Source organism: Sphaeramia orbicularis, chromosome 2, assembly GCF_902148855.1.
Source record: "Sphaeramia orbicularis chromosome 2, fSphaOr1.1, whole genome shotgun sequence".
In the NCBI taxonomy this organism is placed as follows: domain Eukaryota; kingdom Metazoa; phylum Chordata; class Actinopteri; order Kurtiformes; family Apogonidae; genus Sphaeramia; species Sphaeramia orbicularis.
The window spans coordinates 25,806,360-25,832,811 of record NC_043958.1 but is presented as its reverse complement, the minus strand read 5'-3'; the positions used below and the strand labels follow the sequence as shown (position 1 = coordinate 25,832,811).

The 26,452-nt window shown below is 41.9% G+C and overlaps 2 protein-coding genes across 3 annotated transcripts; both read left to right on the top strand.

Annotated features, from left to right (window-relative positions):
• Positions 1-7,629: 7,629 nt before the first annotated feature.
• LOC115431636 (uncharacterized) lies at positions 7,630-9,380 on the top strand. The gene is made up of 2 exons (XM_030152190.1): positions 7,630-8,579; positions 8,672-9,380. Exons 1-2 carry the CDS (start codon positions 7,630-7,632, stop codon positions 9,378-9,380), a joined length of 1,659 nt encoding a protein of 552 aa, XP_030008050.1.
• A 7,306-nt stretch (positions 9,381-16,686) lies between these two features.
• Positions 16,687-26,182, top strand: LOC115435188 (OX-2 membrane glycoprotein-like). 2 transcript variants are annotated; one of them, XM_030157455.1, is made up of 8 exons: positions 16,687-16,914; positions 19,503-19,826; positions 19,932-20,210; positions 20,288-20,326; positions 20,421-20,511; positions 20,647-20,715; positions 20,952-21,103; positions 26,035-26,182. In XM_030157455.1, exons 1-7 carry the CDS (start codon positions 16,860-16,862, stop codon positions 21,085-21,087), a joined length of 993 nt encoding a protein of 330 aa, XP_030013315.1. In that variant the 5' UTR covers positions 16,687-16,859; the 3' UTR covers positions 21,088-21,103; positions 26,035-26,182. The 2 variants fall into 2 exon arrangements, with proteins under 2 accessions (XP_030013315.1, XP_030013306.1); XM_030157446.1 differs by lacking the exon at positions 26,035-26,182 and having other exon boundaries at positions 20,952-22,677.
• Positions 26,183-26,452: the final 270 nt, after the last annotated feature.

The following is a 26,452-nucleotide window of genomic DNA, read 5'->3' as shown; positions in this document are numbered from 1 at the left end:
CATTTTGTTTACATTATACATGCTGCCTTTAAGTAACATTATTAGAAAACATGGCATTAATTTTCACTGTTACGCAGACGATGCACAACTGTATTTATCAATTAAACCTGATCAGACCAGACAAGTAGATAAACTAAGTTCCTGTGTCCGTGATATTAAAACCTGGATGAGCGCTAATTATCTTTTACTTAACCCTGAAAAAACAGAAGTCATTATAATAGGCCCTAAAAATGCGAGAGACTCCCTAACTGACCAGATAGTCACTCTGGACAATGTGAGTGTAGCCTCCAGCGCCACAGTTAGAAACCTAGGAGTTCTATTTGACCCAGATCTATCATTTAAACCACATATTTACCAAGCCTGCAGAACCGCCTTCTTCCACCTGCGCAACATAGCCAAAATTAGAAATATTCAATCTAAAAATGATGCAGAAAAATTAGTTCATGCGTTTGTTACATCTAGATTAGATTACTGCAACTCCCTTCTCGTAGCATGTCCTAAAAGCTCCCTAAAAAGTTTTCAATTGGTTCAGAACGCGGCAGCGAGATTACTAACAGGAACAAATAGAAGAGACCACATCACCCCTGTGCTCCAAGCCCTTCACTGGCTTCCAATCGAGTTTAGAATTAGATTCAAAATCCTCCTCCTCACATACAAGACCATTAATGGTATGGGCCCCTCTTATCTCAGAGATGCTCTGGTGCCGTACCATCCCAACAGAACCCTTCGTTCTCAGAATGCAGGTCTACTGGTAGTTCCCAGGGTCTGTAAAAGTACAGTAGGAGCTAGAGCCTTTAGTTACCAAGCTCCTGTTTTATGGAATCAGCTTCCAGTTAACATTAAAGAGGCCGACACAGTCTCTACATTTAAGGTCAGGCTGAAAACGTTCCTATTTGAAAAAGCTTATGGTCAGGCTAGTTCAAACCAGACTGAACCCACAGTTCAGTCTAAGCTGCCCTAGGAGCAAGAATGCTGGGGGAAGTACAGGCACTGAGTCCTATCTCCTGTTTCTGGTTCTACGTACCATTCTGGTCTGCACTTATATTTTTAATATTTAGCCAACTTAGTCTGTGCAGTACTATTCACCCGGTGTCCCCTTTCCCCACTCCCCTCCGGGGGAGTGGCTACTTTTTCAGTTGTAACCGCTTGGGAGCCAATGACGACAGAATCTGCGCTGACCCTTCTGTGTCCTGCCCTGTCCTGTGTCCTGACCCCCTCCCCCACCTGTCTGGATGGACGTCCTCGGCCTCACCACTGTGGATGGGCCTCCTCGCCCCTGCCTGTCTCATCCAGCGGGATGGACCCCCCATGTGTCCACCCTACTGCATCCTTGCAGACTAGAACTACATCTGCAAATGGACGTCCATCAGTCCTGGTGCATCTATAGCCTGTCCGTCCGTGGGAGTGGATCTCTCCTTCACTGTGGTTCTCCCCGAGGTTTCTCCCTTTTCCCACTGGGTTTTGAGTTTTTCCTTGCCGAGAAGGAGGGTCTAAGGACAGGGGATGCCCAGGACGTTACTCATCCTCTTGCTGTTTATTTGACTGTTGTTTACATCCAACTGACTCTGTAAAGCCCTTTGAGATAACCTTGTTGTGATATTGGGCTATACAAATAAAATTGAATTGAATTGAATTCAGGAAGAGTGGGACAACATCCCCCAAGATAGGATCAGGAGGTGAATCCAGAGTATGCGCAAAAGGTGCACAGCCTGTGTTAGGGCTCAGGAAGGACACACCCAGTATTGAGGACATTGATCTGGACCATTTGGTCAATCTTTGACTTGCTGTGGATTAATAATGTTGCTTGTTGCTAAATGTGAACTTTGTAATTGGTGGTTATTCGTTTTCATGTACCCTTTTGGAAGTTTGAGCCCCTGCCCCTTTATAGCTCTCTGCACGGCCCTGCTCTGCATTGCTTTGAACAGATGGAGAGAACTAAGGGAGTTAAAAGGAAAGAAAACAAATCTGAAGTTGGCCGTCTTTAGGCAGGTGTAGAATGCTAATTTTCTTCATACATTTGCCTTGAACATTGTATTTTACTACAGTGGCTGTTGGTAGCTCAGTCAAACACTTAGTAATCACTTCTGCATTAGCCGCAGGGCTAGCTCTTTGACGTCGATAATATGTTTTATTTGGAACATTGTTTCAGTCACAAACTAAGACTGTGGTCAAGCCAGCCCTGATTCTCCTCTGCATGGTCCAGCCAGCCCCTAGTGCAGGCATCACCAAATGGAAGACCTCGGTCCGAACCTTTGACCAATCTGATAAATTCATGAGAATAGATCATTTTCATTAATTATGTTTTTCTGACAGTGGTGGCTATAGATAGCAGGTGCTGCTACTCCAGTTAATACGACAACAGCTTCACTCAGATGAGCCAATCAAATCGTTTCTTTACTCTGCGTGGCACACACACCAGAGCAGAGAGGAAGAAACAGTGATGACAGCATGTCTCACTCCAAAACAAGGAAAGTTGATGCGGAAAACTGTTGTTTTTAGGGCGATTTCACACTGCGTGTAAATGACTTTGCATGAAATGATTTATATTGATTACAACAAATTGTGATCCTGTAGCGCCTTCTTTAGTGTATGCTTTTATTTTGAAAGTCTCACATTTTCTTCTTCGTGTGTTTTTTTTTTTTGTTGAGTTACACTTCCGGCTTTTACCTGTTAGTGTGGAGCCGCGGAGTTGAGAATACGGTAAAATGTAAAATATAATTGATTTATATTGAGTATTTGTTTGAGACTTGTTTGAGCCATTTTGTATGCCTTTTGTTTGCTTTGTTTTGTTTGTGTATCTCCGTGTTTGTCCGGTTTACTGTTGTAATGTGTAGACGGAGCTAAACGTTGAGTAGCAAAGACGGCTTCATTGTGGACATTAGAGAGCGCCCTCGGAGAGCGGAGCGAGGTGCAGTGCTATGTTAATGTATTAATTATTGTGAATGTTTAGTGTGAATTGTTTGTTTCAATTGTATACTGTGTTATTTTGTGTTTTTTGTGTAGTTTTCACGGTGTCGCAAACTAAGATTAAAGCACCTGTAGGAAACGCTCTGGATCTGAGATTTTAATCCGAGGGACCGCTACACTGCGTACTTGAGTCTGTACAGTATTTGAATACATTCACACCTTTCCTGCAGATGTTACATTCACAAGCATGTACCACGGCCCATGCCCAAGTACGAGTGGGTGTTACAGGGCTGAAACAACAGGTGGAGGTGTGGAAGGAATTCTGTCGCTATTCAACAAACGTGGAAGTCAGTAGAAGACCTTAACTATCTGTTATTAGCCTGTTTTGAGGCAAAGAGATGATTCACCTCTGTTTACACTTTTTTATTTATTTTATTCTGAGGTTTCTGTTTTCTTTAATCTGAAATAAAGGCCTTCAGTGTATTTGCCTGGGACTACTTTTACTTGTGGTAAAAGATCTAGCTGTGCACTCTGTTAAATAATCCCTGCATTGAAAATTGACAATAAATATTGTTGAAACCCTATGAAAATGTGGACATAGGGGAAGGCACAAAGACACAAGTTGGACTTTGGTTCGGACATTTTACTTGCAGGAAATTTTAATAACTGGACTTCAGTGATTTTTAATCGAATACCCCTGCCCTAGTGTTTTTCATGTGCACTATTTATCTGATAATTACATTAAAGTAAGTTGGATAAAATGGTTTTAAGGCGTTTTTTTTATCATGAAATGAAATCGTTTTCCTCCAGTCTAGTATTTTTGGTATTATTACTTCATATACTATTAGCACAACAAACACTATGAACTACTTTTACTGTGTACTTTTGGAGTAATCATACTTCTAAATCCCCTCCAGGCTACCAAAGTGTTCTCATCTGAAATAGTGTAAAAGACTAAATTCAATGCTGAATAAAATAATTTTTTCCAATAAGCACCTCATGAATGCAGTATATTTGGTATTAGTACTTCATATACTATTAACACAAAAACTATGAACTACTTTTACTTGAAATACTTTCTGGTTTTCTAACATTTAATTGTAGCTTCTTTATATTTGGAATTATTCATTTTTATCATATTCATAACATTATTGTCACCTTTTTCATTTTAATCCATTTTAATATTTTGCACAAAATGCAGGGTTGGTATGGGTTCTTGAAATCCTTGAAAATGTTTGAAATTCAATGTTCAATCAAATATATTTATATAGCACCAAATCATAACAAAAGTTGTCTCATGACACCTTTCCTTTATTTTTACAGCTGGTCGAAACCAGACTGTTAAGCCAATTCACAGACACTAACAGAATCCTCCAGGAGCAAACAGTTGGTGTTAGTGTAGAGGAAAAACATCCTTTTAACAGGCAGAGACCTGGAGCAGACCCTGACTCCTGGAGGATGGTCATCTGCCTTGACCAGTTGGGGTTAAAGAGAGAGGGTTAAAAGAAGAGAAAGAGAGAGAGACTGGGGGAGGGGGGAGACACATAGATGCAGAACAAACTGAAATGGAACTGTTAAAAAGTAGAACAGCTGGTGTTAGTATAATTACAGATAACTAGAACTAATGTCCATAACTGTTAATATTACTACTATAAATACAATTACTAACAGTGGATATACAACTACTGCAACTGTTAGTACCAATAATAGAAACCTCCACCATCTGTGTAACTATATAATAAACACTATCACAACTATGTGGATAAATGAGTGATGAGGATGAAGGCAGGAGAGAAGGACCACAGCAGCAGGTCCAGAGATGATCCAGGAAAAACCTGTGAGGACATAAAATACAGAGACTCCAGGGAAGAAGTCAAGTCAGTAACGTGTTTGCTGGGGTGTGAATAGAGGAGGAGAGAGGAGGTCAGAGAAGAGGAGGAGCAGAGAGGAGGTCAGTGTATCATGATGAGTCTCCCAGTCTAAGCCTGTAGCAGCAGAACTAAGCCTGAGCCGCCCTAACTGTAAGCTTCATCCAAAAGGAATGTTTAAAGCCCACTTTTAAAGACAGGGTGTCTGCCTCCCGGACCGAGGCAGGGAGCTGGTTCCACAAAAGAGGAGCTTGATAGCTGAAGGCTCTAGCTCCTGTCGTACTTTTGGAGATTCTATGAACCACCAGTAAGCCTACATGTTGAGAGCGTAGCGGTCTAGATGGATTGTATGGAACTAAAAGCTCTTTCAGATAAGTAGGTGCCTGGCCATAAAGGACTTTGGAAGTGAGGAGGAGTATTTAAAGTCTGTCCTAGTTTTTACAGGGAGCCAGTGCAGAGAAGCCAACACAGGACAAATATGGTCTCTGATACTGGTTCGAGTCAGTACAAGTGAAAGTTATTTGGATGTTGAACGGGACTGTTCTCTATCGTATGAGAATATCTCTCCACTACATATAGAATATATGTTATGGGATTTACTGACATCCCCGCAGCTGACGTGAAAACTTCTTTAAGACACACCACGCCCACCGTGGCTTCCCCTGCGCCCTATAAATAGACCCAGCTGCGCAGGGAACAGCTGATTCTCTGATTTTCACTGCAGATCAGACAACGTGAGAGCGAAAAAGAGGGAGACGAACGGTGACTTTTTGTGCGATCCACATACCTTCGGGTAGAGAGCTGGTCTGTGTTAGACTCCTCTCAGGGTGAAAAGTTGCCTTTTTTTGCTTCCTGTATTTCTTTGGAGAAGTTGAGCTGAGGGTACTGAGCGTACAGCTGGTCTGAGGAAGCGACAAAGTCGCGGGTACAGCCAGCGTCCTCTCTCATATCTCCTCCTTTTTTCTTTTAGCGTGGGGAAGTTGTCCATTAGGAGGATTGTGCCGTATAGGTACAGCTGGCCGGAGATGCGACAAGTCGCGGGCACGGCCAGCATTTTCCTCCGGGACGGCTTTCTTGCCTTTTAAAAAAAAAAAAAAAAAAAAAAGTTGCTTCCTTGTATATTGTGTGTTGTGTCGGCAGTGGCACAACAGCGTCCAAAAGAAATAGCTTCTCTCCCCATAAAGCCCCATTCCGTGAGTCTATTCTTGAAAAAAGGGGAAGACTCACGAGGAAACAAACTTGAAGCTAACACACTTAGCAAACAAAACGCCATAAACTTTTCCGGGTCACGTGACGGTGACGTCACCGCAATGACGAGCCGGGAAAGTCCATTGTGCATGGGCTGTGGGGGGAGGATCCCCATAGACGATCCCCATGACATATGTGTTTATTGCTTGGGAGAGGAGCATGCATTGGCAGCAAGGGAGGATCCTGCTGCATGTATGAGTTGCTTTTGCATGTCAGCAAGGCAAAGGGAAGCACGTTGCCGGTTGTTTCATAGACAAGGCACAATACGGGAGACCCCTACTATAGGCCTACAGGCTGCCAAGCGGTTCAAGCCTATGGCTGTAGAAACTGGACAGGCTGGTATGGGCCCCAGTGCCGGCCCCCTGACTGTGTATGCAGTGGGGGGGGTGCGGTCTGTGTCCAGGTCTGGCCCAGCCGGGGTGGTACATTCTCCCCCAGGGCCCTCAGATGAGGAACGCCCCGCATCCCCATTTATAGACGTGGAGGGGGATGATGACGATGTTAACCTGTTTCCTTCAGAAGAGGAAGATAGGTTCGCTGCGGACCAGCAAGAGGAGGGGGAGCTCGATGAGAAGCGGTCTCCCCTCCTTCAAGGTCTTATTAGTAGAGCAGCAGCGGCTCTGGGGGTGGAAATGCCACCTATACAAGGGCTGGGCCCATCACGTTTTGATGATGATAAAGGGGGGTCTCAACCTTCAACGCGCTTCTTGGTGCCCCTCCTCTCAGACTTTGAGGAGGTGGTCAGGAAGCAGTTTAGAACCCCACGGGCAATGGGTCACTGGTCCGGGCTCTGTAGGGCCATGACTGCAGTTCACACTCCAGAGAGGATCGGCTGTGGGCCGCTACCCTCTGTGGATGCACCATTGGCGGCTCTGGTAGCTCCCTCACAGTCGGTTCTGGGGAAAGGGAAGAGCCAGAGCAAGAACTGCAAGGTGATGGACAGTTTGCTGGAAAAGATGCATGGGGCTATGGCAGTCCAGACAAAACTGGCCAACACGGCGGCCATATTGTCCCTGTATCAGCGGCACTTAGCCCAGCAGCTTTCAGAGGAGTCTGGGGGGCAGCTCATAGAGGAACTCCAACAGGTCTCCTCACTTCTCCCCAAGCTTCTGAGAGAGCAAGGGGAGGCTGCTGGCAAGGCCATGTCAGGTTTCTGGCAAGCACGCCGCCATCTGTGGTTGTCGCAGTCCCAGTTGCAGCCTGACGACAGGGCATGTCTACTCAGGCTGCCTGTAGAACCGACAGCTATGTTTGGGCCACAGGCGACGGTAATGATCCAGCAGGCGCAGGAGGCTCGTCGTGCGGCTCGAGAAATGTCAAATGCCATGAGGCAGGCCACGGGCTGGCAAGAGGTGCGTCGGCCACAGCAGGTGCACCGACAACAGCATCAAGCTAGTCAGGCCCAGTCGGATCTGAGGATCCAGCTGGAGGCAGGGCGACGCAGCAGGAGAGGACAAAGAGGGCGTGGGGGCAAAGCTCCCCAGGGCCCCAAGTCTCTGTCCTGACGCCATTTTTCCCACTTTCCGCCCAAACCCTCAGGGGCCTCAGGTGGCATGGGAGTCCCTGGGGTGGAGTCCCTGGGGTGGACCCCTGGGTTGTTTCAACAATGACTCGGGGGTATCGTCTTCAGTTTTTGAGCGCCCCCCCTGTGACTTCAGTACCTGCTTTTACCATCGTGGCAGATCACCAATACAGAGAGATCTTGCGCTCAGAGGTGTCCAGTCTCCTGGCCAAGAGGGCCATCAGAGAAGTGGGGCACGAAGACAGGCGGATGGGGTTCTATTCGCGTTATTTTCTGACCCCAAAACGCGACGGGACACTCCGGCCCATTTTGGACCTCAGGGGCCTGAACAAGTTTCTACGGCCCCTGAAGTGCAAGATGTTGTCCATACCGCGGGTGAAGCAAGCAGTCCTTGTGGGAGACTGGTTCGCAACAGTCGACCTCAAGGACGCGTATTTCCAAATTCCAATATGGGAGGGCCACAGAAGATTCCTCAGGTTTGCCTTCGACGGCAAAATCTTCGAATTCTGTGTCCTCCCCTTTGGGATATCGCTGGCTCCCCGCACATTTACCAGATGCATGGATGCGACCCTAGGCCCTCTGCGGCGGCAGGGTCTCAGAATACTGAATTACCTGGACGATTGGCTTATATGCGCTCAGACAGAGGAGCAATGTCATTGCCATGTCCAGATGTTGTTGATGCACATCCAGTATCTGGGTCTGCGCATCAACGACAAAAAGTGCAATCTGCAGCCATCTCAGGCCATCCAGTTCCTCGGTATGTGGCTGGATACCAGGACTGGGTTGGTGGCATTGACTCCGGCCAGACAGGATTCCCTCAGGGAATGTCTGGAGCTCTTTTACCTGGGGGCCAGGGTCACTTGGAAGCTGTGTCTTCGCCTGTTAGGCCTCATGGCCGCTGCTGTTCAGGTGGTGCCACTAGCTCTCCTGCACATGCGGCCAGTACAGAGGTGCCTATACGGCTTGGGGCTCTGCCCTCAGAGGCATCGACGGGCGTCGGTGCTTGTTACCGGGAGGTTGTGCACAGCTCTCAGGTGGTGGAAGGTCTCAGAGAACTTGGCGAGAGGCAGCAGGCTGGGTCCTGTGCTGCGGCGTCAGGTGATCTCGGTGGATGCATCCCTCGTAGGTTGGGGTGCTGTCCACGAAGGAGGGCAATCCACCTGGCCCTGGTGCATTTCCTCCCAGTATTACAGGGCTGCCACGTGCTTGTAAGAACCGACAGCACCACGGCAGCTGCGTACATCAACAGACAGGGAGGCACAGGCTCTCTGCGCCTGAGCAGGATAGCACACAGACTGTGGACGTGGGCATACAAGCAGTTCCTGTCACTCAGGGCAATGCATGTGCCTGGTGTGGTAAATGTGGCGGCGGACCTCCTTTCCAGGAGGGGACCGCATCCAGGGAACTGGAGGCTCCATCCGGCAGTGGTGGAGGAGATCTGGCACCACTTTGGAAGAGCGGTGGCCGACCTGTTTGCCTCGAAGGAGAATGCTCACTGCCCACTGTATTACTCCATCGAGAGAGACTCGCCTCCCCTGGGCTGCGATGCCATGGTGCACCAGTGGCCTCAGGGGCTGCTCTATGCTTTTCCCCCGTTCAGCCTCCTGCCGAACCTGCTGCAGAGGATCAGTCAGGAGGAAGTTCAGGTGGTTCTGGTGGCACCGGATTGGCCACACATGACATGGTTCTCATGGGTGACACCGCTGTTGCACGGGACACCATGGAAGCTCCCGGTTCGCCGGGACTTGCTGAGCCAGGCGCAGGGGACGCTGTTCCACCCGTTTCCACAGGGGCTGGATCTATGGGCCTGGCCACTGAGAGGGCCGGCTTATTAGAAATGGGGCTATCTGGTTCAGTGGTTCATACCCTGCAGAATGCTCGGGCTCCATCGACTAGGGCAGCATACTCCTATCGGTGGGAGCTGTTTGTGTCATGGTGCAAGGCCAACCAGGTCGACGCAATGTCATGTTCGGCTCCGGAGGTACTCAAATACCTGCAAGGTCTCCTTGAGTCAGGTAAATCTAGCTCCACCCTGAGGGGTGTAGTAGCAGCCATAAAAGCCTCTCGTGTTGGTGCGGCTAAGCTTACAGCACAGGATGCTAGCCTCGTAGCACAATTCCTCAAGGGGGCACAGAGGCTGGCGCCACGCCATAGGCCGACCATCCCGACATGGGACCTGAGCAGGGTCCTGTCAGCTTTGGGACAGGTGCCCTTTGAGCCCCTGGGAACTGTGAGCCTTCAGTGGCTGTCACTCAAGCTGGCTTTCCTCCTTGCAATTACATCTGCTAAGAGGATAGGGGAACTGCATGCTCTCTCTGTGCAGGAGAGTTGCTGCCGCTTCCTTCCTGAGGATGCAGGGGTTATCCTCCGTCCGAACCCGGCATTCTTACCTAAGGTGCTCACTGATTTTCACATAAATCAATCAGTGGAACTGCGAGCCCTTAGGCCTTCCCAGGGGGCAGGCGGGGGTCCACAATGGTCAGCGCTGTGCCCGGTTAGGGCACTCAAGATTTACATTCAACGGACAGCTGCATTCAGGAAGACCGATCAGCTGTTCGTCTGTTTCCAGCCTCAGCGTCGGGGGGAGCCGGTGTCTAAGGCTAGGCTTTCTCACTGGGTGGTGGAGGCTATCCACCGAGCATACAGTGAGACAGGTGAGCCGGCGCCGGAGGGAGTGAAAGCGCACTCTACACGAGGCGTATCCACCTCCTGGGCCTTGTGGCGGGGAGCTGCCCTCTCAGACGTATGTGCAGCAGCCACATGGGCTACGCCTAATGCTTTTGCCAGATTTTATAGTTTGAATGTGGCCACCCGTACCTCCTTTGGGGAGCGTGTGCTGGGGGCCATGTCAACCTAAACACTGATTCACTGTGCCCCTGGCCAGTAGACCTCGGGCCTGGCCAGGGTGATGTCAAGATCCAAGTCAGTGGCCTTGCAGAGTGTGGGCCATCTGAGTGACCTCTTCCTTGTACCCAGCCCTTGCGTCTGGCAGGGTTGGGTATGCAAGGATCACGTACAGCTGGTGGTGGGCACATAGCGTCTTGCGGTGTCGCCACCTTATAGGCGTACGTATTGTATATAGTTCTGTGGTGATTTTGTACACACTGTAAATAATGTGCACTCGGGGTGGTGACGTCTCATTCGATACTACCTCATGGGGTTGCTATTGGAGCGGTGTCTGCTCTGTCTCCTTGGGACCCTCACGGGGTGTCTTACAGAGCCCATAACATATATTCTATATGTAGTGGAGAGATATTCTCATACGATAGAGAACGTTGGGTTACGGTGTAACCCTGGTTCTCTGAGAATAGAGAATATCTCTCCACATCGAGGCCGCTCGGGACCCGTTCAAATCAGAGTGAATCAGCTGTTCCCTGCGCAGCTGGGTCTATTTATAGGGCGCAGGGGAAGCCACGGTGGGCGTGGTGTGTCTTAAAGAAGTTTTCACGTCAGCTGCGGGGATGTCAGTAAATCCCATAACATATATTCTATATGTAGTGGAGAGATATTCTCTATTCTCAGAGAACCAGGGTTACACCGTAACCCAACGTTCGGTTATGCAGTGCAACAGTAGAAAATTACATGTCATTCACTGAAAATATGTAGTTTTCTCTCTATTTTACAATAAAAATAAAGCTATTAAGACAGTATAATGTGCATGTGGTATATTTATTGATGTGATCACATTTTACTTAACCCTTTAACCCCTGAGCCATGATTCCAGGTAATCGTGCTGCTGTGAATTGTCTTCTGTTTCAGTGTCATAAAAGCTGCTGTGAGTATGGACTTGTGTTCCTTGTCTTCAGTGGTTGTACTTTGCTGTGTCTTTTAGAGTCAAAACGGTGGAATTGAAGAAAAAGACAAAGTGAGGAATTGAAGTTTGACAGGTTTTGACTAAATAAGGCACTCAGAATGTACATCAGTACGAGATTTAGGATGTTGAACATGAACTGTGAACTGGAACACACTGAACAAGAACAAGTATTTGAAGTTTGGCCCAGTAGTTTTTGTTTTTTCTAAATCAGTCCAGGTGCTTTTTGGCACTTAATTGAACTCCAAAAAGTAGTTACATGGTCAAAACTCAGTAAAAAAAAAAAAAAAGAAAATTACATAAAGAAAAATCACTACAACACTGTAAACAACAGTAAAGATGAAAAACCACAAGGAAAACAAAAAAAGCCAAAACCATCTATTTTTATAGTAAGTCACTCTCACTCACTGATCTGTGTTTTGCCCCCCCCATTACACAGGCGGCGGGGGATGCACTGAGCATGCTCAGATGTCTATGGAAACACCAAGGTCTATTTGATCAACATGTTTGGAAATTTTTCCTATTGAGCAAACGGTTGAAATTTTATGAATATTTAAAATAAATCATACATTCAGAACACTCACCACAGACACATCAGAGGTTAAAGAGTTCATTCTGCCTATACCACAGGTGTCAAACATGCAGTCCGGGGGCCAAATCCGGCCCGCCAAAGGGTCTAGTCCAGCCCTTGGGATGAATTTGTGAAATGCAAAAATTACACTAAGATATTAACAATCCGTTTAGTTCAGGTTCCACATTCAGACCAATTTAAGCTCAAGTGGGCAGGACCAGTAAAATGGTATCATTATGATCAATAAATACTCACAATTCCAAATTTTTCTCTTTGTAAATGTAAATATTTTCATGTATTTACACTCAAATAAAGTATGATTTTGCAAAAAATGTGAATAACTTGAAATGCCTTAAGAGAAGTAAGGACAATTTTAACAATATTCTGCCTGATATTAAATGTTTTGTTTATTTGCAAATCCACTGTGATCTGTAAGTTATAATGTACATGTAGAAATGATAAACTGAGACAGAATATTGTTAAAATTACACTTATTTTTTCAGTTTGTTCATGTTTTTCACATCTTTTGAAAGGATAGTTAAAGATGTAAACCTTTTCATGATGTAAATTAACTTTTTTTTCTCTAAAACATAGAGAAAAGTTCGGAGTTGAAATTATTTCTATATTAATCTGTTATTATTTTACTGGTCAGGCCCACTGCAGATCAAATTTAGTCGAATCTGGCCCCTGAACTAAAATGAGTTTGACACCCCTGGTCTATATTAATAAACGTCAAATCATGGTTAACATTATTTGTCACTGATACCTGACCTTATGTTTCGATGCCAGCTGAGCTGAAGTGATAACACACAAAACCTCCAGTACCACAAAAACATGACACACTGCACTGTTCTGTGTCTGCTTTTTTCTTCAGGAGCGTTTCTAGAAGGTAAGAATGGAATCGACAGATTCTGATCATGCAGATGCAGTTTCATGAAAATAAGAGATGGTTCGAAGACTCCAGAGGTGAAGCATTTATCTACAATGTTTTGTTTCTGAAACAAGCAGCAAGAATGACAGGAGATTTAGCAGAGTTTTTTTTAGCTTCACTAAAACAACAGTATGGTATGTCAGGTGGAAGGCAAGAGTTCAGGTATGAGTGTAAGATCAAATGCTGTGAGTTCATTTTCCACTGCAAACAAATATTCTATTAGTTATTATTATGTATTATAACTTGGATAAATGTATCAGTTTATATTCCTTATTAGATAGAAAAGGCATTGTTTGGTTATTTGACTTTTGGTTAACGGTACAAAGAGAGAGAGGGCTTTATTTGTTTGTATTCTTATTAGTATTTTCTCATATTTAGGTCATTTTTCCCATCTAGTTTAATATAAAACATTTGTGTATGATTGTCAGTGCACAGAGGGAGAGATGAAAGAAAAGAAGGAGAGGAAAGAGTGTAAGATCAGGAAGAACAACGTAAGAAAACAGACAGAATAGTGGCAAATCAGTAACTGTTCAGCTGAGAAAGAAAAACATTCCATTCACAATATAATTTTTTATATACATCATGGAAGTTTTGTGTTCTTCCTACATTAAATGCTTTGTAGAAGCATATGTACTCTTCACATATATTAGTGGACTTTATTCTGAACAGGACACAAGTTTATTTTTATTTATGTATTTGTATTATATAATACAGACAAGAATGAAAGAGGCAGAGACAAACATTGAAAATGTAAATGTCTGTTAATGTGTTTTACATGTTGTGCATTGAATTTCAAATAAAAGTCCAAAAAATAAATCCAAGGTTCATTTTTAGTATTTCTGGTGCTCACTATAGGGGCTGTTTTACTCCAGAAACAGACATGTACTGTTTATGTGCATATGTTGAGGAGCTGCTGTATCGAAATGAGATGGCCTCCTTCAGAAATTAGCGTTAGGATATATTTATTTTATGATTCCAATCCATTCCTCTTTTACTGTGACTCAGCATTTAAACCAGGGGTGTCAAACTCATGTTAGTTCAAGGGCCACATAAAGCCCAATATGACCTGTAGTGGGCCGGATCATTAAAATAATAACACAATAATACATAAACAATATCAATTCCAAAATTTGTATGTCTAATTTCTATGTTTTAGAGGGAAAAAAGGAAGATTACATTATTAATTTTTTTACATCTACAAACTATCCTTAAAAAAATGTGGAAAAACATGAACAAACCATGACCAAAATGAAATTTATTAAGAAAAAAAGTGTAATTTTAACAATTTATGCCATTATTTGGCCTCAGCTTCTCATTTTCACATGTTCATTACAACATACAGATCACAGTGGATCTACAAATACACAAAACATTTAATAACAGACAGAATATTGGTACAATTACTCTTAAATCTCTTAAGACACTTCAGGTTGTTCATGTTTGTTCAGGTTTTTCACATTTTTTGTAAAAAGCTAGTCTGTAAATGTTAACATTTTTGTGTAGTTTTACTTTTTTTTTTTACACTAAAACAAAGAGAAAAGTATGTGGTTTTCGTTATTTGTAGTTTATTATGATAGTATTTTGCTGGTCTGACCCACTTTTAATGGAATTGAACTAAATTTATTTTGACATCCTTGATCGTTGATATCTTCAGTGTAATTTTTTTATTTCAGTAATTCATCCTGCGGGCCAGATTGGACCCTTTGGCGAGCCAGTTTTGGCCCCCGGGCCGCATGTTTGACACCCTTGATTTAAACTTTTATCAGATTTGATGGTTTAGTCACAGAATTCCTCCTACCCCGAAAATGCTATGCTTTTCTTTCACAAATGTGGGAATGAAGGTCTGAAATTGTGTTAAAATATACAAAACAGTGAAATTTCTTTTGCATAGTTGCAGGACTCTGGGTGCTCAGCTCCCCTAAACCTCTGATCCTAGATCAGCCCCTGGGTTAACTTCATTGATTGCTTCATATCAGCACTATTAAAATATTAATAAGTGCTGTGGATGCTGCACTTATGAGACACACTGGTTTAATATTCCCAGAGGAAATATGAACACAAATGTCTGTCCATTCAGGATTTAAGGGTCTATTTTCACTATCAACATCTTTTGCTTAGTTTTTATAGATCGTCATTTCCTTTTACGTCACTTCACTGGTCTCACTCCACCTGTTTTCTGGATTCTTAATAGGGTATGAGATGCTTCGATCAGGCAAGCTGCCACACGACACATTCCAGATGATACTGTCTGGCACTGAAGCAACCTCACCGGTTCACATAGAAGTGTCCCACCACCGGCTGTAGGTCCGGGTTCCATATGGGACAGCTTCTGGGTCCGGTCTGGTAGTGACCTCTGCAATAAAGCATAAAATGTCGCAAATTTATCAATCACGTCACAAGAGTCATAAAATGTAGAATTCACAGTGAAAGTACTACCGTAAACTGTCATGTTGGACTGTTCCATTAGGCGGTGAAACAGATGAAACTTACGCATGACGTGATGTAAATATAAAGGTTTAAAGATCAAAACAACACATATACATATCATACTTTATAGAGAATTCTCCACTTAAATTCAATATTTATTCTGAATATTTATATTTGTGCATGACATAACGTTTGACATAATTATTTCCATATCAATGACCCACATTTAAAACCTATTTGCCAAGGACGTGCGCAGGATTATAGAGGGGCAGGGGCTCAAAGTCACAAAAGAGCAGTATGTGTGCGCCAAATTTTTTTCAGGGCTTAATAACACAATATGTGGCTTAATGTAAAATTAATAAAATAGCCATAGATAACAACAACAACATAGCTGTGTATATTGTGTAGCTGTGAGTGATGCACTTGCTGTTTCTCTTGTGTCATCAAATTATTGTCAAAATGTATCATAATACTGAGGTTTGGAGGACACGCGATTCAGCTGCAATTCTACAAAGCTATAAAACATTGGCTTATCAGGCTATATATTGTTGAAGATAAAGATTGTAACACATGAACATTCAACTGTGAAACATTGAACATTGACAAAAATATAGAAATAAATACTAGAAAAACAGTCCTGTTTAGTCTGTAGTTCAGCCTGCATGCCTACAGGACTGCAGTCAACATGTTGATCTCAATGATTTGTTGTTGATGTAGCATAGCTAACATAGTCTGAGACCTGAGATGAGCTACACAATAAACTAGAACAATTTCCCAACTCCCCAAAACTGAGTCATAACTTCCAAACTGGTAAGCTAAGGCTAATATGATATTTTCCCAAGGTGCACATCAACACAGCTTTCATTTAAATAGTAATAATAATAATAAAAAAATAAATAAAAAAAATAGTCCAGGCTCCACATAAAACAGTCCTACTGTGACTGCTGTTTGAGTTTCCTGTTCCTACTGTAGACACATTCACAGCAGCAAAGGCAAAATAAACTCAATATCTGGACATACATGTAAATTGTCAGTAAAATCAAGTGGAGTGGATGATTCCTCCTGTTTCCGCTGTGATTCAATACATTCAAGTAATTTTAGGGGGGGCTTGATAGGCCACAAAGGTTGAAGTCAATCCACTGTTCTGTCTCATCTGTGCAGGAGTTACACATAGACTGGAGATGTGACCACAGTTTGTACCTCTCTCTCTCTCTCTCTCTCTCTCTCTCTCTCTCTCTCTCTCTCTCTCTCTCTCCGTACATGCATGTGAGCGTGCAGCATAGGGAAGCCCCGCCCCTCAGTGAGAGACAGCAGACAGACAAGCATCAGACTCAACACACAGACAATACCATGACGCGCTATAACTAGGAAGTGCGTACGGTAGATAACCGTGGCGTTTTTATACAGCTGTTTTCTTTTACAACTAAAAGGGCACTTTTTCTTCGAGGCAAAAAGGGCAGGGGCTCAAGCTCCCTTTGGGCACTATGTATGCACGTGCCTGCTATTTGGTTCTGACCACCTGGTTTAGCTGAAGTTGTTTATTCGGGCGATTGTGATTTAAAGCCACTGAAAACATGTCCCATCAACGAGTTGTGTGTCTTCTTCTGTGCTTTGGAGCCGTCATTAAAGGTCAGACACAAATGCATTTCACTCTATTTAATAGTAAATAGATAGTTTTGAAGTCTGTGTTTGGTGTTGATAGGATGACATTAACTCAGGGAAGTTTTGTTTTCTTGCATCTGTAATGAGCCCCTCCTCCATCATCAGCTGTGGTAGAACTGTTCCCACTGATATGGAGGCTGAAGCTAAGGATAGAAATAAAAGCAGCTGAGTTTGTGTGAACAAATACTTCCAATAGGCATGGGCTGAATATTCAGTAATAATGTGTGTACAGTAGATAAAAAGAAGGTACACAAATGCAAATGACTGGCTGAGGAATATCAGTGAAAAAATAAACAACAAAAAAATATTGTGGCATGTTTGCCACAGTGCATTATGGTAGTGGGTACTATGTTGTAAATGTGTTATTTTTATGCTCAAGAATTCAGCGGGGTTGTTGTGTTAGTACTAGTTTTGACTTAATATGTGTATGGCAATGCTTATTGGACTTTTTGTTTATTTTTTTCTGTATTTTTTGTAATTTGTAAAGTTGCACCCTGAGTGAGAGCCATTGGCAGAACAATCTGTATCCTGTTGTGATATTTTGTTCCTAAATTGTTCTGGTGTCATCATGCCAATGATGCAATTCTTTATGAAGAATTATAATATTAGAAATATTAGAATTATTATTGTGTCAATGACTTATGTATGACTCAACACTGTTGACATTTAAATTTAACAAAGACTATAAACTGCAGACTTGCAGTTCCTTTCTCCTGTTCAAATATCATGGACGTCACAATGTTATTAGTGGTCAAATCTGGCAAAGACTGCAACCTTTCATACACTTTGTGATACAGTTTTTACTTCCTTTCCAACTCTAACCCATGTCACAATACTATTACATTTAAATATGACATCAATGTACTTTCAAATAACTTACATATTTCAGCAGCATTAAATAAATGTATTATGGAATTACTTTGTGATTATTACTGTCATTGCTGGTATTTTAAATATGCCTTATATCAGTACAGTTAATACAATGAAGATTGAGTAACTTACCACATAAACACATAATTCTACAGAAGACATCCTACACTGACTCACTGATTTCTAAAGAGCAATAACGTGACTATGACTATGCTGGTTTTACTGGTGAATCAGTGTTGTAGAAGATGACGGTGTTTGTATTTTACCTGTGTGAAGTTGGCCCCCCACCCAATGAAAATCTCTGGATAAATATTCTCATTTGTTTGTGCTTCGTTAGTGCTGGTTTGTGCAGTTAAAATTTTCATTTCTGCTATTATAGTTTTATAGATATTAGAAGATTTCTTTTCAGCTGATTGGCCAGAAATCAGATTTTGCAGAGGGTTGTAAATCCTATGCTGAGAAGCTAAAACTTGGAAAAACATGCAATATTAGATGTGAAATTCCTACACCACTAACTTTTTTTCCACAGGTGTACTTCAGGTTCAAACCTGTCCACCCCCCACTAGTGGTAAAATTGTCAAGTCTCATGATGCTCCATTTACATAAATTGGGAACAAAACTACTGAACAAAACACTTACTTTGCATTGCTTTTTTATTTAAATTTCAAACATTGTTGACAGGACAACTCTACCAGGTAAACAAGGAAGAGGCATCAACAGGTTATGATCACGTAAGACCATCGTGACAGCTGTGATTAACACAGTAAAAGCAAGGTGGAATCCAGTGCAAATGTAGCTCCTGTAAAAATACATTAAAGACCATTTCGGGTGAATTTGTAGCGGGGGGGTGCACAACGTCATCAGCTGAAAATAAATGTAATATCTATAAAACCATAACAGCGCAAACAAAACTTTTAAACAGCACTAACTAGCACAAACAAACACAAACATTTCCACTCAATTTAGAGGAAGTGGGGGGGCTGTGTGACGTCATCGGCTGAAAATAAATCTATAAAACCATAATAGCACAAACGACAATTTTAATTGCACAAACCAGCACTAACGAAGCACAAACAAACGCCAGTATTTTGGTTAATTTTGGAGCAAGTGGGGGGGCTGGCTGATCTCTGAATGACCTATAAAAGAATTGTTAATAACTCAATAACTATAATAACACAAACAAAATTTTTAACTGCACAAACCAGCACTAACGAAGCACAAGCGAATGAGAATATTTATCCAGAGATTTTCGTTGGGTGGGGGTCCAACTTCACGCAGGTTTCCATTTTCACTACGGAGCCTCTGAACGTCCAAATGGGTCATATCTGATGACCATGAAAGATGACAAACTGCATTTTACACCAATTATTTGCATGTGTTGATAGGATTAGTGGATCAACAGGTATTAAACCATTTAGATCAGTAGATGGTTTTGGTCACTGGTGGATGTTTGGGTCTTTATGGGTTAAACCTGTAAAAGCAAACATGTCATATGTCTTTTCTCTGATTTTTTTTCTTTTTTTTTATTCTTCCTCATATTTCCACATAAGTAAACACTTATGGCTCTGAGAGACTCATTTATGAGATGTCTTTACTTATCACTACTTTGTGAGAGTCATTTAATTTATTCCCAAACTGTATTTGCTCAAAACATTACATATTTATTTGTGTTTTCCTTCATTCAGGTGTAAATGCTCAGGTTCGGAATACTTCAGTGAAGGTAGGAGGTGAAGCCTTCCTCAACTGTCATCTCATGAAATCTGAAGATGTTGTACGAGTCACATGGCAGAAGATTTCACCTCAGATTAATCTGGCCATCAGTGACAAGTACTTTAACCAAACAGTCAATCCAGCGTTCAGAGACAAGGTGGAGTTTAAAGATGCTGGACTGCAGAACAGCACCATAATTATCAAGAATGTGAAGCAGCAGGATGAAGGATGTTATAACTGTCTGTTTAACATCCAACACCAGAGGGCTATCATCTGCAAAACCTGCCTCCAGATCTATGGTAAAAACCTTCCTGCATCATTGAATGTGTGTTTCTTTTCTTTGATACCAGTGGAAATTCCTGCTCTTGAACCCACTCATGTATGTTCATGTGTTTTCCTTGCAGAGCTGAATGAACCTGTTCTACATGTCAGTAAATCGTCCTCTACTGCAGAGTTCATTGTGTCCTGTTCAGCCACTGGTCGACCTGCTCCCACTGTCACTCTGAGTGTCCAGGGACAAAACTTTTCACACACCAGTACCGTCAGAGTCCCCAACACTAACGGTACAGTGACGGTCAACACTACAGCTGTACTGTCAGGTCTGCACAGAACCAGTACTAGAGTTAGATGTTCAGTCCGACTGGCCTTTGGTTCTGAGACAGAGGTGTTTACAACCATTCCTGGTAAGAAATGTTTTCAAAGACACACACTTATAGTCTGGTGATTAGTTTCTTTTCATGGTTTGTTTTTTTTTCCCCAGGTTTTGATGAGGAACGTTCACCCAGTGACAGTGATGACAGTAAGTTCAGTCCACATGGACTCAGACCACTAACTCTTCTGTTATGTTGTTACTTTATAAATGTTAAAGGTTTGTTTTCCTTTTTTTCTCACAGGTTTGACCAGGATCAGAGTGCCTGTGGTTCTGGTCTGTGCTGGTGCTGTTGCTGTCGTCATCACATCTTTGTTCAAAAAACATATGAAATGGTACTTTTCATGTTTCAACTCAGTGTCCACTTTTTATAATTATTAACTTGGGTGATTCACTGAGACAGATGTTTAACACCACACACAGATACATCACTGACACATGCTGAACTTGGACTTTTCTTCATCTTTCAGTCTTTCTCACAGTGACCATGAGGAGAATGAAGATGAGGAAGTGGGAATGGAACTCAAAGACACTCACAAGTAAGTCTTTATAATATATTTATAATAGAATTGTACAGGATTTATGGTTTAATATTTCATCTGTGAAACTTTGCAAAATCAAATTCAGGTGCAGTCCACATTTCATGATTTCATACTGAATATTCAGCTGTTGTTTCCATAGTAACAGCTGCTCAGTTTTATTTCGCAACAGAAATACTGTACAAATAACATTACAGTAAAGTGCTTGTAATTCTACTGTGTTTTTGCTGGACCAGAACGCCATCAACCAGAACACCGCTGAAGGAGGAGAATGAAGTAACTTCCACTGATTCTTTGAGGCAGAGGGGATCTGCTGAGGAGCATCAACCAAGGGCCAACCCAGAGCAGAAAACCCCAGCAGTAAAAGACTGAATCTGTAGTGTCAAAAGTAAGAAGACTTGGTTGAACATCTTTAAAGGTCCTGTGCACACGTTCTATGTGATCTTGAAAAAGTCTCATTTTTATATAGTAGACTGTAGTCTGCAATTTATAATGAGATTATCAGCACCAAAATAGGTTATATCCAAATGCTGTTTCCAGCTTCCCTGGTCGGGTCGGACAAGACTGGACTGATTTATGGCAGACTTACATCACTATGACAACACCACACCCACCGGCAGAGTTTAGCTGTGAGAAGTAAGCTGAACGAGTGAGGAGTAAAATCTGTCCTTTTTCCTAAAGAAAGGGATTTCTGGGATTTATTTTGTTGTAATGGTGGACACTGGAACTGGAGCTGGACTGGCAGAAAGCTGGCTAAAACACCAGTAAACCTCTGCATTGCTTTGAACCGATGGAGAGAACTAAGGGAGTTAAAAGGAAAGAAAACAAATCTGGAGTTGGCCGTCTTCCTTCTAGACAGGTGTAGAATGCTCATTTTGTTCAAACATTTGCCTTGAACATTGTATTTTACTACAGTGGCTGTTGGTAGCTCAGTCAAACACTTAGTAAACACTTCTGCATTAGCCGCAGGGCTAGCTCTGTGACGTCGATAATATGTTTTATTTGGAACATTGTTTCAGTCACAAACTTAGGCTGTGGTCAAGCCAGCCCTGATTCTCCTCTGCATGGTCCAGCCAGCCCCTAGTGCAGGCATCACCAAATGGAAGACCTCGGGCCAAACCTTTGACCAATCTCTGATAAATTCATGAGAATAGATCATTTTCATTAAGTATTTTTTCCGACTGTGGCGGCTATAGACAGCAGGTGCTGCTACTCCAGTTAATACGACAACAGCTTCACTCAGATGAGCCAATCAAATCGTTTGTTTACTCTGCGTGGCACACACACCAGAACAGAGAGGAAGAGACAGTGATGACAGCATGTCTCACTCCAAAACAAGGAAAGTTGATGCGGGAAACTGTTGTTTTTAGGGCGATTTCACACTGTGTACCCAAGTCTGTACAGTATTTGAATACATTCACACCTTTCCTGCAGATGTTACATTCACAAGCATGTACCACGGCCCATGCCCAAGTATGAGTGGGTGTTACAGGGCTGAAACAACAGGTGGAGGTGTGGAAGGAATTCTGTCACTATTCAACAAACGTGGAAGTCAGTAGAAGACCTTACCTATCTGTTATTAGCCTGTTTTGAGGCAAAGAGCTTATTCACCTCTGTTTACACTTTATTTATTTTGTACTGAGGTTTGTGTTTTCTTTAATCTGAAATAAAGGCCTTCAGTGTATTTTCCTGGGACTACTTTTACTTGTGGTAAAAGATCTAGCTCTGCAGTCTGATAAACATTCCCTGCATTGAAAATTGACAATAAGTATTGTTGAAACCCTTTGAAAATGTGGACATAGGGGAAGGCACAAAGACACAAGTTGGACTTCGGTTTGGGCATTTTACTTGCAGGAAATTTTAATAACTGGACCTCAGTGATTTTTAATCGAATACCCCTGCCCTAGTGTTTTTCATGTGCACTATTTATCTGATAATTACATTAAAGTAAGTTGGATAAAATGGTTTTAAGGCATTTTTTTATCATGAAATGAAATTGTTTTCCTCCAATCTGGTATTTTTGGTATTATTACTTCATATACTATCAGCACAACAAACACTATGAACTACTTTTACTGTGTACTTTTGGAGTAATCATACTCCTAAATCCCCTCCAGGCTACCAAAGTGTTCTCATGTGAAATAGTATAAAAGACTAAATTCAATGCTGAATAAAATAAGTTTTTCCAATAAGCACCTCATGAATCTAGTATATTTGGTATTAGTACTTCATATACTATTGGCACAAAAACTATGAAGTACTTTTACTTGAAATACTTTCTGGTTTTCAAACATTTAATTTTAGCTTCTTTTTATTTGGAATTATTAGTTTTTATCATATTCATGACATTCTACTCACCTTTTTAATTTTAATACATTTAATATTTTGCACAAAATGCAGGGATGGTATGGGTTCTTGAAATCCTTGAAAATGTCTGAATTTCAATGTTCAATCAAATTTTTATTTATATAGCGCTAAATCATAACAAAAGTTGTCTAATGACACTTTCCTTTTAGAACTAGTTGAAACCAGACTCTTAAGCCAATTCACAGACACTAACAGAATCCTCCAGGAGCAAACAGTTGGTGTTAGTGTAGAGGAAAAACATCCTTTTAACAGGCAGAGACCTGGAGCAGACCCTGACTCCTGGAGGATGGTCATCTGCCTTGACCAGTTGAGGTTAAAGAGAGAGGGTTAAAGGAAGAGAAAGAGAGAGAGACTGGGGGAGGGGGGAGACACATAGATGCACAACAAACTGAACTGGAACTGTTAAAAAGTAGAACAGCTGGTGTTAGTATAATTACAAATAACTAGAACTAATGTCCATAACTGTTAATACTACTGCTACTACAAGTAAAAGTACTAACAGTGGATATACTACTACTGCAACTGTTAGTACCAATAATAGAAACCTCCACCATCTGTGTAACTATATAATAAACACTATCACAACTATGTGGATAAATGAGTGATGAGGATGAAGGCAGGAGAGAAGGACCACAGCAGCAGGTCCAGAGATGATCCAGGAAAAACCTGTCAGGACATAAAATACAGAGACTCCGGGGAAGAAGTCAAGTCGGTAACATGTGTTTGCTGGGGTGTGAATAGAGGAGGAGAGAGGAGGTCAGAGAAGAGGAGGAGCAGAGAGGAGGTCAGTGTATCATGATGAGTCTCCCAGTCTAAGCCTGTAGCAGCAGAACTAAGCCTGAGCCGCCCTAACTGTAAACTTCATCCAAAAGGAGAGTTTTAAGTCCACTTTTAAAGACAGGGTGTCTGCCTCCCGGACCGAGGCAGGGAGCTGGTTCAACAATAGAGGAGCTTGATAGCTGAAGGCTCTAGCTCCTGTCGTACTTTTGGAGATTCTATGAACCACCAGTAAGCCTACATGTTGAGAGCGTAGCGGTCTAGATGGATTGTATGGAACTAAAAGCTCTTTCAGATCAGTAGGTGCCTGGCCATAAAGGACTTTGGAAGTGAGGAGGAGTATTTTAAAGTCTGTCCTAGTTTTTACAGGGAGCCAGTGCAGAGAAGCCAACACAGGACAAATATGGTCTCTGATACTGGTTCGAGTCAGTACAAGTGAAAGTTATTTGGATGTTGAACGGGACTGTTCGGTTACGCAGTGCAACAGTAGAAAATTACACGTCATTCACTGAAAATATGTAGTTTTCTTTCTATTTTACGATAAAAATAAAGCTATAAAGACAGTATAATGTGCATGTGGTATATTTATTGATGTGATCACATTTTACTTAACCCTTTAACCCCTGAGCCATGATTCCAGGTAAACATGCTGCTGTGAATTGTCTTCTGTTTCAGTGTCATAAAAGCTGCTGTGAGTATGGACTTGTGTTCCTTGTCTTCAGTGGTTGTACTTTGCTGTGTCTTTTAGGGTCAAAACGGTGGAATTAAAGAAAAAGACAAAGTGAGGAATTGAAGTTTGACAGGTTTTGACTAAATAAGGCACTCAGAATGTACATCAGTACGAGATTTAGGATGTTGAACATGAACTGTGAACTGGAACACACTGAACAAGAACAAGTATTTGAAGTTTGGCCCAGTAGTTTTTGTTTTTTCTAAATCAGTCCAGGTGCTTTTTGGCACTTAATTGAACTCCAAAAAGTAGTTACACGGTCAAAACTCAGTAAAAAAAAAAAAAAAAAAAAAAAATTACAAAAAGAAAAATCACTACAACACTGTAAACAACAGTAAAGATGAAAAACCACAAGGAAAACAAAAAAAGCCAAAACCATCTATTTTTATAGTACGTCACTCTCACTCACTGATCTGTGTTTTGCCCCCCCCATTACACAGGCGGCGGGGGATGCACTGAGCATGCTCAGATGTCTATGGAAAGACCAAGGTCTATTTGATCAACATGTTTGGAAATTTTTCCTATTGAGCAAACGGTTGAATTTTTATGAATATTTAAAATAAATCATACATTCAGAACACTCACCACAGACACATCAGAGGTTAAAGAGTTCATTCTGTCTATATCACAGGTGTCAAACATGCAGTCCGGGGGCCAAATCCGGCCCGCCAAAGGGTCTAGTCCGGCCCTTGGGATGAATTTGTGAAATGCAAAAATTACACTAAGATATTAACAATCCGTTTAGTTCAGGTTCCACATTCAGACCAATTTAAGCTCAAGTGGGCAGGACCAGTAAAATGCTATCATAATAATCAATAAATACTCACAATTCCAAATTTTTCTCTTTGTAAATGTAAATATTTTCATGTATTTACACTCAAATAAAGTATGATTTTGCAAAAAATGTGAATAACTTGAAATGCCTTAAGAGAAGTAAGGACAATTTTAACAATATTCTGCCTGATATTAAATGTTTTGTTTATTTGCAAATCCACTGTGATCTGTAAGTTATAATGTACATGTAGAAATGATAAACTGAGACAGAATATTGTTAAAATTACACTTATTTTTTCAGTTTGTTCATGTTTTTCACATCTTTTGAAAGGATAGTTAAAGATGTAAACCTTTTCATGATGTAAATTAACTTTTTTTCTCTAAAACATAGAGAAAAGTTCGGAGTTGAAATTATTTCTATACTAGTCTGTTATTATTTTATTGGTCAGGCCCACTGCAGATCAAATTTAGTCGAATCTGGCCCCTGAACTAAAATGAGTTTGACACCCCTGGTCTATATTAATAAACGTCAGATCATGGTTAACATTATTTGTCACTGATACCTGACCTTATGTTTCGGTGTCAGCTGAGCTGAAGTGATAACACACAAAACCTCCAGTACCACAAAAACATGACACACTGCACTGTTCTGTGTCTGCTTTTTTCTTCAGGAGTGTGTCTACAAGGTAAGAATGGAATCGACAGATTCTGATCATGCAGATGCAGTTTCATGAAAATAAGAGATGGTTCGAAGACTCCAGAGGTGAAGCATTTATCCACAATGTTTTGTTTCTGAAACAAGCAGCAAGAATGACAGGAGATTTAGCAGAGTTTTTTTTTTAGCTTCACCAAGCTTCAAGAACAGTATGGTATGTCAGGTGGAAGGCAAGAGTTCAGATATGAGTGTAAGATCAAATGGTGTGAGTTCATTTTCCACTGCAAACAAATATTCTATTAGTTATTATTATGTATTATAACTTGGATAAATGCATCAGTTTATATCTCTTATTAGATAGAAAAGGCATTGTTTGGTTATTTGACTTTTGGTTAACAGTACAAAGAGAGAGAGGACTTTATTTATTAGTATTC

Coding starts and splice junctions, on each gene's coding strand:
- LOC115431636 (XM_030152190.1), top strand. CDS start 7,630: ATGACTCGGGGGTATCGTCTTCAGTTTTTGAGCGCCCCCCCTGTGACT. Junction 8,580..8,671: donor AGGTTGTGCACAGCTCTCAG/GTGGTGGAAGGT, acceptor CATCCCTCGTAG/GTTGGGGTGCTGTCCACGAA.
- LOC115435188 (XM_030157455.1), top strand. CDS start 16,860: ATGTCCCATCAACGAGTTGTGTGTCTTCTTCTGTGCTTTGGAGCCGTC. Junction 16,915..19,502: donor CTTTGGAGCCGTCATTAAAG/GTCAGACACAAA, acceptor TCCTTCATTCAG/GTGTAAATGCTCAGGTTCGG. Junction 20,327..20,420: donor ACCCAGTGACAGTGATGACA/GTAAGTTCAGTC, acceptor TTTTTCTCACAG/GTTTGACCAGGATCAGAGTG.